A 15,974-nucleotide genomic window follows, 5' to 3' on the forward strand; every position below is an offset into this window, starting at 1 on the left:
CAGTGCTACTATTAAAGTTTTAAGCTGCCACAAGTCTACGGCTTACCATGTTTTCCTGCTACAAAATTTGAGGTGTCCTGCCCCGCTTCTCGGATCGCAACTGCAAGACCCCAGGCACTGAAGGCGAGGGCCGAAAATTCGACCTTGTCCTGAGTGCGCATGTGAAAGGTGCAGTGCATGGTGTTGTTCACAGAGAAAGACTATGTTCTTTGTTCACAGCTTCATTTATCTGTCTCAGGAATTCAGTCCCTTTTTCCCATTCCCACAGACACATCTGCGACTGTCTCCCAACCCAGCCTGGCATCACACTCCCAGAGGCTAGCGCAGATTAGGAGGAGGAAGAAGAAGACGCGTGACGACATGTTCTATGAACTAATGGACTGCTCACGAGCCCAGGCAGCCCAGCAGACACAGTGGAGGGAGAACTTGTCAGAAATGTACCGAGCAGTCATGGAACGGGAGGAGAGGTGGCGTCAGGAAGACCAGCAGGCTACTCAAACCCTGCTTGGACTAATGAGGGAGCAAACGGACACGCTCCGGCGCCTTGTGGATGTTCTGCAAGACCGGAGGCAGGAGGACAGAGCCCCGCTGCAGTCTATCTCTAACCGCCCTCCCCCGCCACAAAGTCCCACACCCCCCTCACCCAAAGTCCAAAGAAGGAGGGGCGGCAAGGGCCGTTAAAACTTTCAGTCAACCCCTGCAGACTGCTGTAGCACTAGAAGGCTCTCGTTCCCCAAAGTTTGAAAAGTCCTTTCCTACCCATCTCACACAAGCCCCCGTCCAAGTTTCCCCCCACCCCTTTTCATGTGCGGTTCATAATAAAATATTTGTTTCTGTTAAGTACTGTTTCCAAGATTTTCTTTTAGAGGAGATTCTGTCTGAAGGGGGGGAAGGGGGTTGGTAATTGGACAGGACAGTCACCTTTAGCAGGCTACAGAGGCGGGGGCAGGTCCAGCATCAGGACACATACACAGTGCAGTCACCAGTTACCCTGGTCAGTCTGGGAGGTGGTTTTCATGTTCTGGGGGGCGGGGGGGTTCATCTGTGACTTTGTGGCGGGGGAGGGCAGTTAGAGATCTTATGCCGCGGTCCTTATCCTGGATCACAGAGACACGCAGCAGGGGGTCTGTAACCCTCCGCCCCCTGCCAGAAAGTCACTTGGCCGACACATACACGCAGTCCCGCCCAGGACTGCTGGCAGGCTCCGTTGAAACAACCAATCCACCACTGCGGAGCCTGTCATTCCCGGAGTGTAGAAGCATCATTTGCATCAGAACACTAAACCCGCCCCCCGCCACAGTCTGCGTCCCTGGTTTAAAACATTCCCGCGAAAACAGTAATAAAGAAAACGTTGTTCATTAACAAAACGGAACAGATTTTATTTGTTGGGAAGGTGGTGAAGGGGGTATGTAACTTGGAAGGATAGTCAATAGTAACTGGGTAAAGAAACGGGGGCAGGTTCAGCATCTGTGTCCACAAACTAAACAGTCACTGGATACCCTGCTCAGTCAGGAACCTAGCTTTCAAAGCCTCCCTGATGCACAGCGCGTCCCGCTGGGATCTTCTAATCGCCCGGCTGTCTGGCTGGGCGTAATCAGCAGCCAGGCTATTTGCCTCAACCTCCCACCCCGCCATAAAGGTCTCCCCCTTGCTCTCACACAGATTGTGGAGCACACAGCAAGCAGCTATCACAATGGGGATATTGGTTTCGCTGAGATCACAGCGAGTGAGTAAGCTTCTCCATCTCCCCTTGAGACGGCCAAAGGCACACTCCACCACCATTCTGCACTTGCTCAAACGGTAGTTGAAAAGTTCTTTTTCTGAGTCCAGGGCGCCAGTATAGGGCTTCATGAGCCAGGGCATTAGCGGGTATGCAGGGTCCCCGAGGATCACTGTAGGCATCTCCACATCCCCAAGACTTATTTTGTGCTCCGGGAAGTAAAGACCTTCCTGCAGCCGTCTAAACAGACCAGAGTTCCTGAACACGCGAGCGTCATGAACCTTGCCCGGCCATCCGACGTTGATGTTTGTAAAACGTCCCCTGTGGTCCACCAGTGCTTGCAGCACCATTGAAAAGTAGCCCTTTCTGTTAATGTATTGGCTGGCCTGGTGGTCCGGTCCCAGGATAGGGATGTGGGTCCCATCTATAGCCCCACCGCAGTTTGGGAATCCCATCGCGGCAAAGCCATCTATGATGAGCTCCACGTTTCCCAGGGTCACTACCTTTGATAGCAGTACCTTGACGATTGCCTTGGCTACTTGCATGACAACAACCCCCACGGTAGACTTGCCCACACCAAAGTGGTTCGCGACTGACCGGTAGCTGTCTGGCGTTGCAAGCTTCCAGAGGGCTATGGCCACTCGCTTCTGGACAGTCAGGGCTGCTCGCATCCGGGTGTCCTGGCGCTTCAGGGCAGGGGACAGCAACTCACAAAGTTCGAGGAAAGTCCCCTTCCGCATGCGAAAGTTTCGCAGCCACTGGGATTCATCCCAGACCTGCAGCACTATGCGGTCCCACCAGTCCGTGCTTGTTTCCAGGGCCCAGAATCGCCGTTCCACAATATCCACAAGACCCATTGCCACCGTGATGTCCTGGGCGCAGGGTCTCGTGGTTTCTGAGAGCTCTGAGCTACTCTCCGACTTCAGGCCCTCACGGTGGTGCCGTAGCCTCCTCTCCTGATTTCTCTGCATCTGCCTCTGGTAAAGGTGGATGAGAAGCTGCGAGGCGTTGAGAACGGCCACAACTGCAGCGATGGTCGCAGCGGGATCCATGCTCGCACTGCTGTGGCGTCCGCGCTGTCACTGATCAGAAAAGTGCGCGAACTGATTTCCCGCCGGCGCTTTCAGGGAGGGAGGGAGGGCGGGAGTGACGGACGGATGACGACAGGTACCCAAAAGCACCCTCGACACATTTTTTTACCCAGAAGGCATTTGGGGCTCGACCCAGAATTCCAATGGGCAGCGGGGACTGCGGGAACTGTGGGATAGCTGCCCACAGTGCACCGCTTCCAATGTCGACGCTTGCCCCGTTAGTGTGGACTCACAAAGTCTCACAAAGTCGAATTACTGTCCTTAGTGTGGACACACACGTTCGACTTTGTAATATCGATTCCACATATTCGATTTAAGTGAAATCGAACTACTCTTGTAGTGTAGACATACCCTAAGTAACATGCATGTGTGGGCTGAACAGACACTGCTATGAGAAATCTCCAACTGAAGGTGCAGGGGGCACAAGGACACCTAGAGTGGAGCACCCGTAGGGACACTACTCGAAGAAGAAAACGCCTTATTTATACATACAAAAGCAGCAAAAAACAGACACAAAACCTACTTTTATCTCTTTTGCAGTCACTTTTAAAAAACAGGTCAAAAACCATAAAACATTTTTAAATGACAAAACTTACCTGCACTAGGTGTATGAATATGGTTCCCAGTGTTAACATCCCAAAAGATACCCGTTCCCATGGTAAGTTTAACATCTCCTGCATGAAAGCAGCATTCTCCAAACATGGCTGCCTGCTGGTCAGCTACCTACAGTGCAAACAAACATACAAATTACTAACAGCAGATAATTTTTGAAGCACAAGATTTCCCTCATCTCCCGATACATATATTTCACACTTTAGAATAACCATATTCATACTTTAGAATGCACATTTCCCTTTCTGAAACAAATAATAGAATACAAAAATTTTTATCCATGGCCTTTTTGTTTTTGATTTTCAAGTCTCTTCTTCTGTTTATGTTAATCATAATGAACCAGATTCTGCCATTTTTGCTCACACTGTTGATTTCAGTAGTACTACTAGCAGAATAAGGTAATACTCAGACAATGGCTGGTACACATCGCTGGGTAAGTGTGTACTTACATAGAATATTGGTTATCATCTATATCTGTTAGGAACTGGTATAAAGAATAAGCTAGTTCTAAACTGTTTCTGAGAAGCTAATGGGTAGGGCCCTATCAAATTCGTGGTCCATTTTGGTCAATTTCATGGGCACAGGATTTAAGAAATAGTAAATTACATTATTTCAGCTATTTAAATCTGAAATGTCACAGTGTTGTAATTGTAGGGGTCCTCCTGACCCAAAAAGGAGTTGGGGGGAGGGGCAGAATCGCAAGGTTATTGTGTGCGGGGTGGGTTGCAGTACTGCTACCCTTACTTCTGTGCTGCTGCTGGTGGCGGCACTGCCTTCAGAGCTGGGCAGCTGGAGAGCACAGAAGTAAGGGTGGGATGGTGTGGTATTGCCACCCTTACTTCTGCGCTGCTGCTGCTGGGATACTGCTTTCAGAGCTGGGTGCCCAGCCAACAGCTGCTGCTCTCCAGCCACCCAGCTCTGAAGGCAGCATAGACTTAAGGATGGCAATAACGCGACCACCCTAAAATAACCTTGCAACCCGACTGTATTTTCCTGTCGGGCCATGAAACCCCAATTTGAGAAACGCTGGTCTCCCCTGTGAAATCTGTATAGTATAGGGTAAAAGCACACAAAAGACCAGATTTCACAGGGGGAGACCAGATTTCATGGTCCATAATGCATTTTTCATGGCCGTGAATTTGGTAGGGCCCTACTAATGGGCAAGGCTCCCTGTTATACACAGCATATCTAAATAATTATCCTTTATCCTACATAAATTATAAACAACAACTTATCCTCTTCCAAGCAATCTCCCCCTGCTGGGAAAATTAGACCCACAGCATGAGGATTGCTAGGTTTGGTTACAAAGCTTTTTGAATATACATTTTTAATACAGTGGAGAAATCTCTGAATTCCAGGCTAGTCTAGGCAACTTGCAATTATTTTATGCCACACCAACCACTCTAGTTTTTGAAATACTGCTTCCTGCCTCCATTTTTTTCTATGGCCTGGTCTACACTACGGGGTTAGGTCAAATTTAGCTGCGTTAGGTCGATTTATAAAGGACTGTGTCCACACAACCAACTCCGTTCCGTCGACCTAAAGGGCTCTTACAACCGACTTCTGTACTCCTCCCCGGCAAGGGGAGTAGCGCTAAAATCGACCTTGCTGGGTCGAATTTGGGGTAGTGCGGACGCAAATCAATGGTATTGGCCTCCGGGAGCTATCCCAGAGTGCTCCATTGTGACCGCTCTGGACAGCACTTGGAACTCCGATGCACTAGCCAGGTACACAGGAAAAGCCCTGGGAACTTTTGAATTTCATTTCCTGTTTGGTCAGCGTGGTGAGCTCAGCAGCACAGGTGGCCATACAGTCCCAGAATTGCAAACGAGCTCCAGCATGGACCGAAAGGGAGACACTGGATCTGACTGCTGTATGAGGAGAAGAATCTGTGCAGGCAGAGCTCCGATCCAAAAGAAGAAATGCAAATATATTTGCCAAAATCTCAGAGAGCATGTTGGACAGAAGCTACACCAGGGACACACAGCAGTGCCGCGTGAAAGTTAAGGAGCTCAGGCAAGCCTATCAAAAGACAAAGGAGGCAAACAGTCGCTCCGAGTCAGAGCCCCACACATGTCGCTTCTATGAACTAGCTGCATGCCATTCTAGGGGGAGACCGTACCACTATCCCACAACTGTCCATGGACACCTGCAAGGGGGGAATCTCACGGAAAACAGAGGAGGATTTTGTGGATGAGAAAGAGGAGGAGGAGGAGAAGAATGCGCAGCAGGCAAGCGGTGAATCCGTTCTCCCCGGCAGCCAGGAACTTTTCATCACCCTGGAGCCAATACCCTCCCAAGGCAGGATCCCCGACCCTGAATCCGGAGAGGGCACCTCTGGTGAGTGCACATTTGTAACTACAGTACAGGGTTTAAAAGCAATAGTGTTCATGGTCACCTGGTTGAAATAGGGGAATTTTTGTAAGGGAACAGTAAAAGGACCCCATTCATGCTGGGCTGTTTGCACTTGGCTAAAAGGGATCATCCCTGTACAAGGGTTAACCGGGGCTTGACCCTCTCCGGGGTGACGGGGAGCCACACCAGCTCACTACATACAGTTATTGTTCGGGGAATTAGTCTGTCCGCAGGGGTCTTCCTCGGCAGCCCTTGCGGTAACTGAAATAAACAAGGTAAGCCCAGGCCCGGGTCAGGGCGGGCAATAATGAGTCACGGGCTCAGACCCTCAGGCAGGGCTGAGCAACAACAGTACAAATAGTGTCACGCCCAGGCCCTAGATCAGGGCGGGACAATGCAGAGTCAGAGCTCAGGCCCTCAGGCAGGGCTGAGCAACAACAGTATGAACAGTAGGGAGCCCAGGCCCTGGGTCAGGGCGGGGAACAATGGGTCAGGGCTCAGGCCCGCAGTCAGGGCTGAGCAACAACAGTACAAATTAATAGTAAGCCCAGGCCCTAGGTCAGGGCGGGGCAACAATGCTGAGTTAGGAGCTCAGGCCCTCAAGCAGGGCTGAGCAGTAGCAGTACAAACAATAGCAATAGGCCCAAGCCGCCTCAGACCTGGGAGAGGGGGAGACTGCCACCCACCAGTTGGGTGGCAGGGGGGACGCAGGCCCTCCCACTCCACTGCGTCCCAGCCTAGGGCCCTAGCAGCGGCAGAAGACCCGCTGCATAGTCAGTGGGGATCCTGCCCGCAACACACTGACATGGGCTCTGGCAGTGTTGCAGCCAGACTAGGGTCGGCTGCCCCTGGGCTACTTCCAGACTCCCCCAAGGGTAGTACCTGGGTCAGGGTGTTGTCCTCTGGGGGGTCCAGCACCATATGTTCTTCTGGATAGTGAGCGCAGGGCAGGCCCGGCAACTCCTCCGGGTAGCGGGCACAGGGCAGGCCTGGCCAGTCCTGGCGGCTGCCTTGAGCGGCAGAGTTTTCCCAGTCACGAGCTAGGCTGGAGGCATCTGGCCTCTCCGGCGGCTCGGGCCTTACTGAGCTCTGAGGGCGAGCCTTTATACTTCCGGGTCACCGCCTGACCCTCTGAGGGGCGGGCTCTGAGCTCCCTCTATCGCCCCACCACAGTTAGGGAACCCCATTGCAGCAAAGCCATCCACTATGACCTGCACATTTCCCAGAGTCACTACTCTTGATAACAGAACGTCAACATTGCATTGGCTACTTGGATCACAGCTGACGCCACAGTAGATTTACTCACTCCAAATTGATTCCCGGCTGACCAGTAGCAGTCAGGTGTTGCAAGCTTCCACAGGGCTATCGCCACTCACTTCTCAACTGTCAGGGCAGCTCTCATCTTGGTATTCCTGCGCTTCAGGATGGGGGAAAGCAACTCACAGAGTTCCAGGAAAGTGGCCTTACGCATGCCAAAGTTTCGCAGCCACTGTGAATCATCCCATACCTGCAACACTATGCGGTCCCACTAGTCTGTGCTTGTTTGCCCGGCCCAGAATCAGCATTCCACTGTATCAACCAGCCCCAGTGCCACCATGATGTCCCAATTGCCACAGCCCGTGCTTTCAGGAACGCCTGTGTCCATGTCCTTATCAAAATCCTCTTTGTGCTGGCGTCTCTTAGCCTGGTTCTGCATATACTCCAGGATAATGCGCAAGGTGTTTACAATGCTCACAATAGCAGCGGTGACGGTGAGGAGCGGACTCCATGCTTGCCGTGGTATGGCATCTGCAGGAGAGCAGTGTTGCAGCGGAAGCGGTGGATGACGATGGTTAGCACCGCGCAGATTTCTGACAACTTGTAGAAATTTGCTATTGAGACTGAGCTCATTTACAAGAGCACGAGAGCAGAGTTACAGCGGAAGTGGTGGATGACGACGGTTAGCAGTCCTACTGCACCGTCTGCTGACAGCAGCACCAAGGACACAGCAGCAGCGGTGACGGTGAGCTGAGCCGAGCGGGCTCCATGCTTGCCGTGGTATGGCGTCTGCAGGAGAGCAGAGTTGCAGCGGAAGCGGTGGATGACGATGGTTAGCACCGCGCAGATTTCTGACAACTTGTAGAAATTTGCTATTGAGACTGAGCTCATTTACAAGAGCACGAGAGCAGAGTTACAGCGGAAGTGGTGGATGATGACTGTTAGCAGTCCTACTGCACTGTCTGCTGACAGCAGCACCAAGGACACAACAGCAGCGGTGACAGTGAGCTGAGCTGAGCTGGTTCCATGCTTGCCGTGGTATGGCCTCTGCAAGGGGAAAAGGCGCGAAATGATTGTCTGACGTTTCTTTCACGGAGGGGGGCGCGACTAATGACATGTATCCAAAACCACCTGCGACAATGTTTTTGCCCCATCAGGCATTGGGAGCTTAACCCAGAATTCCAATGGGCGGCAGAGACTGCGGGAATCGTGGGATAGCTACCCACAGTGCACCACTCCGTAAGTCGATGCTAGCCACGGTAGTGAGGACGCACTCCACTGACTTAATGCGCTTAGTGTGGACATATGCAATCGACTGTATAAAATCGATTTCTAAAAATCGACATATAAAATCGACCTAATTTCGTAGTGTAGACATACCCTATCTCATACTTCAGTTTTCTCATTTAAATCGAAATTATATACAAGATGATTCCACCAGAACCAACGTTCCACTTACTAAGCAGCCTACTGGACCTAAATCATTTAGCAAACTGAAAATTCTGCAACAACTTCAAGTAAAAGTTCAAAAATGGTGGTTTTAAAATAAATTAAATGTGAAGATGAATAACGCCATCAGTACATTATATCCTAAGTCATTTTAATATTAAATTCAATCAAAATCTCAATGCTCTTGAATTTATTTTATACAGTCCCCAATTTTCAATATGCCACTCCATTTTTTTCTTCTTTTTTTAAATACACAACATTAATAACAAACGGGTTGTAGAAGCATTCAAGGGAAGGTTCGATGTTTTGGCACCCGGCAAACGGGATAGTAGGGGCTTTCAGAATCCTGGAAGGTAGAGGTGGTGGTTTGTGTTCCCCTTTGTGGGTAGGGACACAGTTGAAGCTTTGGGGTCTTTAATTCCTATTTCTCTGACCCCAACCTCTGACCCCACCCAGCTACCACCCTTATTGCTCCGATTATATCCACAACCGTCTCCAACAATGACGGATAAGCAAATTATTTTTAGAAGGAAATCTCCAGCTAATCAGTGAAATAGTTATAAAAGCTGACATTTAAACTGGCTTCAGCGTTTACATTCCATTGAGATGAATGGAGCAGTTGTTGGATGTCATTTTTACATTCAGCTCATATTTTATTTATGTATAGGTTTTCTACAGTGTTTGTTATCTCACAAACAGTAATGGATTTCATCAGCCCTATGGAGGTAGTAAAGTATTATCCGTACTTTATGTATGGGGAACTAAGGCACAGAGAAATTAAAGCCCCAAATGCTGCAAGGGAATCCATTAGCACAGACCCTTTTGCACCCATGTGGAATCCCAATGGAGTTATGCTGGGTAGAACCCATTGCAGGATAAGGCCCTAAATAATTGGCCTAGAATACCACCGTGATCTTGTAAGTCCTAGTTCAATGCTTAACAACAAGGTTACGTTCCCTCTCTGCATGGCTTGCTTCACAACCGTAAGGGTTAGAAACTTTTCCTTTGTTCTAAATGAAAGCAAAGATTTTGGAGCAAAATTTAACAACCAATTCTGCAGTCATGGAATCTCAGAAAACACAGGACACAAACAACGATAAACTAACAATTATAAAGTCAGACAGACAAGAGTATATTTACATAAAATAACGCTACTCACTCAAGTACAATAAAAAATCATTAAAGATTTTCACTCACCAAAGCCACTATTGGAATAGGCACCCCAAATATTTCAGCATCAACTGAACCAAAGCTGTGACTTAAATAAATGTTAAAAAAGTCAGTGCACTGAATTGACAATTTTGAGAAATTAAAAAAATAAAATTTAAAATAAGTCCTCAACATACACATCATTCAATGTTACTCATTTTTTTTTATTTACAGAAATCATGAAGTTGTTTTACCTTTTTCTAGTATAAAATACCAATTTGGATCTACGAATCAGACAAATATGTGCAACTACAAATATTTACAATTTAAATTATTTTTGGCTTCACTTAACATATTACTTTTTAAATGTCTGCAGAGATTTTTGTGATCTTTTTTCAACAATAATTAATTTAATTATTAGATGTTACATTTTTGTTTAAGATTCTGCCTGCATACGTACTTTGTGTCCTCTACTGGAGGATATATAGACATCGGTATTGAAAATAATTTGCTCAAAACAGAACTCCAACACATCTGAAATAATAGAGAGAATTAAAAAAGTTAACCAGTCTCAAAGAACAATCTACAAGATTATGTTAATAGATTCATACCTGAAAGGGCTCAAAAACCCCTGTTGAACTGGCATTTGAATAATCTGTAGCATACACAGAACCTAGCAACAAAGGAACAAATAAAGTTTTAAATGCCTAAATATTCAGAGAGAGTTATTTGAAGCAAATATATGTACTATAAAGAGTTTGATGGCCTCTATTCAGCCCAAATTCACTAGTCTGCACACCCAAAGACATTTTAATTCCACCATGCTGTAAAGGGAGGGATTCTATCTCAACCTTCTGAAGTGTCCTGATAATGGCCTTATTTTTTCTGCATGCAGTTGCCCAGAAATGGAATGACGCATTCCTAGGCTTGGCAAGCCAGTCAACTGACGGATCAAATTATGTCAATTGACTGCCTATTATCTAACAAAAGTCATATATTATCAAATATTCTAGCAACAATACCCTGACGCACATAGTAGCCTACCTTTTTGACTGCATCGTGGTGTTTCATCTGTTAGCAAGCCTATCTAAATGTCTTGATCACTCACTTTACTACATGTTAATGTCACCAGTTGGGAAAAAGATGAATTAACTGAAAGTTGATCTAGAAGATTCCAGACAATCAAGAAGCTCAAACATATTTTATATATATATAATTGTATACCAAGCCATCAATGTACATGGCAGTTTACAAATCACATTAAACAAGTTAAAATACACGGTCCCTACCCTGAAGAGCTTCCAACCTAAACTGACTAGACAAACCTACTGAAATTAACTCAGGAAGCAGTGAGAGAAGAAGGTACATGGTCATTAAACCTCCTCCCCCAAAACAAAGAGACTAGATGCACAACCATTAAGCTGCTTGGAGAGTTTGCCTGCTGTCATATTAACATAAGTTCGTTTAAAAAATATTTTTAATGGCTATGTGTTTCTTTAATTTTGTTTTTCTCTTTTGTAACTGTTCAGTCTTAATGTTTACACTTAAATGCTAACTTAACATTATTAAAATAAGTAATTATTATTCTTTCATTTTTCAGAACTTCATTTCATCGCGTTTTACATTTTTCTGAGTTAAAATAGCTGAGTTAATTAACTTGTTTTTTGTAACAATCTAAGACTATGCCTACTGGGGACTATAAAGTCTTACTCTTTTTTGTTACTGTTCTAATAAATTGGTGCTTTAAAATATTTGACCATTTCTGACAATATTTGATCAGTCAATTGACCAGGTATTTTTGGACCAAACGCCCAATCCTAGATATTCCATCTATTACCATATGTCATGATTACAGGGCTATGTCAAGGCTAGGTCATGGACAGCCAGACCTAGTGATCACAGCTGGAGTCCACAGTCATTATTATTAATGGAGATACTCCATCTCCTAGAACTGGAAGGGACCTTGAAAGGTCATCGAGTCCAGCCCCCTGCCTTCACTAGCAGGACCAAGTACTGATTTTGCCCCAGATCCCCAAGTGGCCCCCTCAAGGATTGAACTCACAACCCTGGGTTTAGCAGGCCAATGCTCAAACCACTGAGCTATCCCTCCCCCCTCTCAAGTCAAGAGTTGAGAGTCAGCATCAGAAGCAGAAGACAAATTGGAGATGAGAACCACAGGTCGGTAACCAAAGTCAGGCTGAGTCAAAGGCAGGAGACAAACTGGAGAGCAGAACCACATGTCAGAGGTCATGAGCCAAGACAAGTCAGGATACCAGGAAGTCAAGCCAGTGGAGCAGGAGCAGGAAGCAGAAGGCACACAGTACAGAGCAGGATAGATCCCAGTTGTTCAGACGGCTTCCTGTTCCTGTCTTAAGTAGGGCCAGCAGGCCAACTGGCTGCTTTGGGACTTCACCAATAATACATCAGAGGCAGAGCTTCAAACTGGAGCTGGGATTCATGGGTCCTGGTCAGCAGTTGTCAGCAGACTGTCAAGTGGAGAGTTGAAGTCTGGTGGCTTCTGTGGACCTGGATTCAAGGCTCGTGGGTTGTGACAGGCTAGCTGCACCTCCCTCCCCTTTGTGGTCTCTCTGCATCCCCTGACGTGTCAAACCTCCTATCCTGGGATGGACTTTTGCAATTCTCCTATTCTTGGACTTGACCCTGGGCTACAGTGGCCTGCGTATCCACCATTCTTACCCTGCAGGTCTGACTGAGCTCAGGCACCTGCGGTTCTTCCCTTATGGAGTCTGTGACCACTGGTATACTGTGATCAGACTGCCTTCTTAAAACAAAAGTATTGTTTACATGCGCAATAGGAACAAAGCTTTCAGATTAAATGTATTTTTAAATAAAACAGTCTACAAGCATGTCTATCTTACCTGAAGTCTTACTATTTTCTGATGGTAACCTAGGCAAGCCTAATATCTTCAAAAACTGCCTGTTCAACCCTGTGTCTCTGACTGGATCCCCCAAACAACTACCGTATCCTTTTCTTGAGAGGGTATCCTATTTTAAACTCTGGTTACCATTTTGTTCCTTTCTTTTCATGGGGCTTTTCCTCCCATCAAAGCTAATAGTTTTGGCAATGTACCTTAACAACTCACGTGTTTGCTGAGAGGTGGCTCCCTTGAGCCCCTCTTTTCTTTTTTTTTTTTTTGGGGGGGGACAGCCCCATACTGAGTTAAACCAATATATTCATACAGCAAATATCCCAATAACCAGACCAACATTCAGTATTCATATGTAGCCCCAATCCGTCACACCTAATGTGGCAGTTGGGCTCTTGGGAATAATATTAGGGGAATGCATTCAACATCTGCTCAGATTTGAAATATGTTTTGTTTAACCAGAGCTTGCAAACTCACCTTTGGTGAGTTTATATAACAGCCACGTGTCAACTGTTCCAAAGCAGCAGTTATTTTCATTGGCTGCTTGTTGTACCTGAAAACAAAAAAACAAAACAAAAGTGTGTTCAGTGTGGATGTAAAGAAAGGGATACATTTTGTCTCTCTCTCCCCCTTCCCTGTTTCCAAATATTTAATTGGGGGACAATAATATGCATGTCCCCAGAAAATAATTCTCTAATTGACAATATTTCCTCTGGGAAAGGGGTATTAATCACAGGAAGCTCTAGTGCCAGGCACTTCACAGTACCATTTCTCCTCTCCAGCACAGCAGACCAACCCCTATCCCCCGGCTGCCTGGTCTACACTACAAAGTTAGGTTAACATAAGCTGCCTTGCATCAACCTAGTTGTGTGCGCATGTACACTTAAATTTGTCTCCCAGCAACATAAGTATCCTGTTAGAGTAACATAGTAACACTACCTCCCCGAGTGGCATTTAGCCATGGTCGATGTACTAAGGTCGACGCAATGCTAGTGTAGACACTGTGTTACTTACATCGACCCGAACAGTCTTCCAGCAGCTGTCCCACAATGCTTGACACTGACCACTCTGGTCACAACTGTGAATTCCACAGCCCAGGGGTCACAGAGACCAGAAGGCCCCCTTGCTTTTCAAAGCCCCAAGAATTTTTGAAATGCCTTTTCCTGATTGTCCAGCTTGACAAGCATACCTAGCAATGCCCCATTGTTGTGTGCAACTTACCAACTGACCACCAGCTACATGCTCCAAATACACTCCAGCTTGGTGTAGACAGGAGATATTGCATCTCCTGGGCCTGTGCGGAGAATAAGCTGTACAAGAACAGCTACGGACCAGCTGTATAAATGTGAACATCTGCAAATAGACTGCACGGGGGATGCTGGAGGAGGAGTATGACCGGGATCAGCAGCATTGCTGAGTGAAAGCATAGGAACTTCATTAGGCACACCAGAAGCCCAAGGAGGCCAACAGTCAATCCAGTTCAGAGCCGCAGACCTGCCACTTTTACAAAGAGCTGCATGCCATACTTGGCAGAGACCTCGCTACCACCTAGCAGACCACCATGGATATCTCTAAGGAGCCCAGGTCACAAGCCCCTGCCATGAACAGCGAGGATGAAGAGGTGGTAGAGGAGGAAAAAGGAGGAGGATGGGGGACATGCGACTGGGAGGCAGGGTGCTGGGGGACTTCAGCTATGCTGAAAGCCAGGAGCTGTTTGAGACTCCACCACAGTCTAGTCAGGCCCGGCAGTCGAGCCTGATGCATGAGAAGGATCCTCGGGTAATTGTGTAAATATATTTCCCCTTATAGTGATTTCGCCCCAAACTTAACAGGACATAGCTATTGGCTTTTCATTAATTTACTCATACAAGAAGAGGTAGCAGTACGAATAAAAGAGGTAGCATTGTTATTTGCTTTTAATTCTGCTATAGAGTTAGGCCATGTGGAGCAGTTTGTTTATGCACATCAGAGATGTCCCTTGAATCCTCCTGAAAGAGCTCAATGAAATTTTCATGGAGGTACTCCTCTGCAATCCTCTGCCGAAGGTTTCTAGGGATGGCAGCCTTATTTCTTCCTTGCAATAGAATGTGTTCCCATGCCAGTCAGCGATAACTTCAGCAGGTACCATTGCAGCACACTGGGTGGCAGCATATGGGCCCCTGATGGCTTCAGGACATCATTAGCAGCTGTGTTCTCTCTGCCTTTGTCACCCTCAGGACCGGAGTGAAATATCTGCTAAAATCACCACCGCTTGTGGAAAATGGTGTCAGTATTCAGTGCCATTGCCCTGTACTCGTAGTTTCATGCAACTGAGCAAGTCCCTCCTCATTTTCCTCACCCCATGTGAGTCATACTCACCATGACTGGTGCCGAGAGCGGGGCCGTGCACAAGCACTTGGAAGCAGAAGACAATAAGTATGTCTTGTTTAAAACTGTAGGGGAGCAAGGGAAGGGAGTTCTGAATCTTAACTTTTGGTTTCTGATGTGGCTATACTGACTATACCTCGGTGTTTTATCTGCAGCTGCTGCCGTTTCGGCTTTGAATGGTTCCCCCTCCACACTCACAGAAAGCCTAGGCCAGATAAGGAAGAGGAAGAGGAGGACTCAGGATGACATGTTCAATGAGATCCTGTAAGCCAATGCTGCATCAGACCATGAGCATCACCTGGAGGGTGAACACTGTAGACAGCCTTGAAAAGGAAAGAGTGGACAGGAAAAAGGTCCAGGATTCCAGGCAGAAAAAGGAGAGGGGGATGTACCAGGACGTAATGGGGCTCTCTAGCAGCAAACAGAGATGCTGCAGACTTTTGGGAACATATAGGTTCAACAATCCCAGGCTCACTTCCCTTTGCAGTCCATGGAGAACTCCATTACAGCACTTCACTACAACTACCTTCAGCATTCCACTTGGCTTCAGAGGCCACATCCCTACCCCTACCACTCCATCCAGGGGGAACATTAAGGACAACCATAGCTTCACATATACAACAACTGTGGCTTTCACAGGACAGTGTATGTAGATAAAATGGATATGAATGTTCTTTCCCCTTGTTAAGTTCTGTTCAAATACATTAAAAATTATATTAATAGCTTTTAAATTGCACAGATTTTTCTTTGCACTGCTTTTGCACTGTTACTGAATATTATATTATTTATAAAATAATTAATCTTTATTAATTCACAACGTACCCTGCAGAGTGCCTAGCAGTTCTGAAAGCACCCACTGACTTGGTACTGCAGAGTGTGACACAACTCATAGGATCAGTGACAAACACCACAAAATTAATAGGTGCTTTGATAGTGTTATATTCACAGCTGTACATCAAGCACCACACAATTCCGAACAGGCCCCAAAAGAGCATAGCCAGATAGAACACAGTACACCACAAAGCATTACTGTGGCTCACTGTTAAAGAGCTCTTTTAAAGCCTTCTTGAGTTGTATTGCTCTATG

General features: G+C 46.8%; 1 protein-coding gene across 1 annotated transcript in view; it reads right to left on the reverse strand.

Moving 5' to 3' along the window:
* GK5 (glycerol kinase 5) overlaps window positions 1–15,974 on the reverse strand; it is a 94,727-nt gene that overhangs the window by 39,306 nt on the left and 39,447 nt on the right. Inside the window, exons 6-10 of the mRNA XM_065411152.1 lie at window positions 12,999–13,074; window positions 10,245–10,306; window positions 10,094–10,167; window positions 9,682–9,742; window positions 3,408–3,534 (exon numbers count right to left, since the gene is read on the reverse strand). Of these exons, the coding sequence (XP_065267224.1) occupies window positions 3,408–3,534; window positions 9,682–9,742; window positions 10,094–10,167; window positions 10,245–10,306; window positions 12,999–13,074 (400 nt within the window). The remainder of the gene's footprint in view (window positions 1–3,407; window positions 3,535–9,681; window positions 9,743–10,093; window positions 10,168–10,244; window positions 10,307–12,998; window positions 13,075–15,974) is intronic.

This window comes from Emys orbicularis, chromosome 9, assembly GCF_028017835.1.
Source record: "Emys orbicularis isolate rEmyOrb1 chromosome 9, rEmyOrb1.hap1, whole genome shotgun sequence".
In the NCBI taxonomy this organism is placed as follows: domain Eukaryota; kingdom Metazoa; phylum Chordata; order Testudines; family Emydidae; genus Emys; species Emys orbicularis.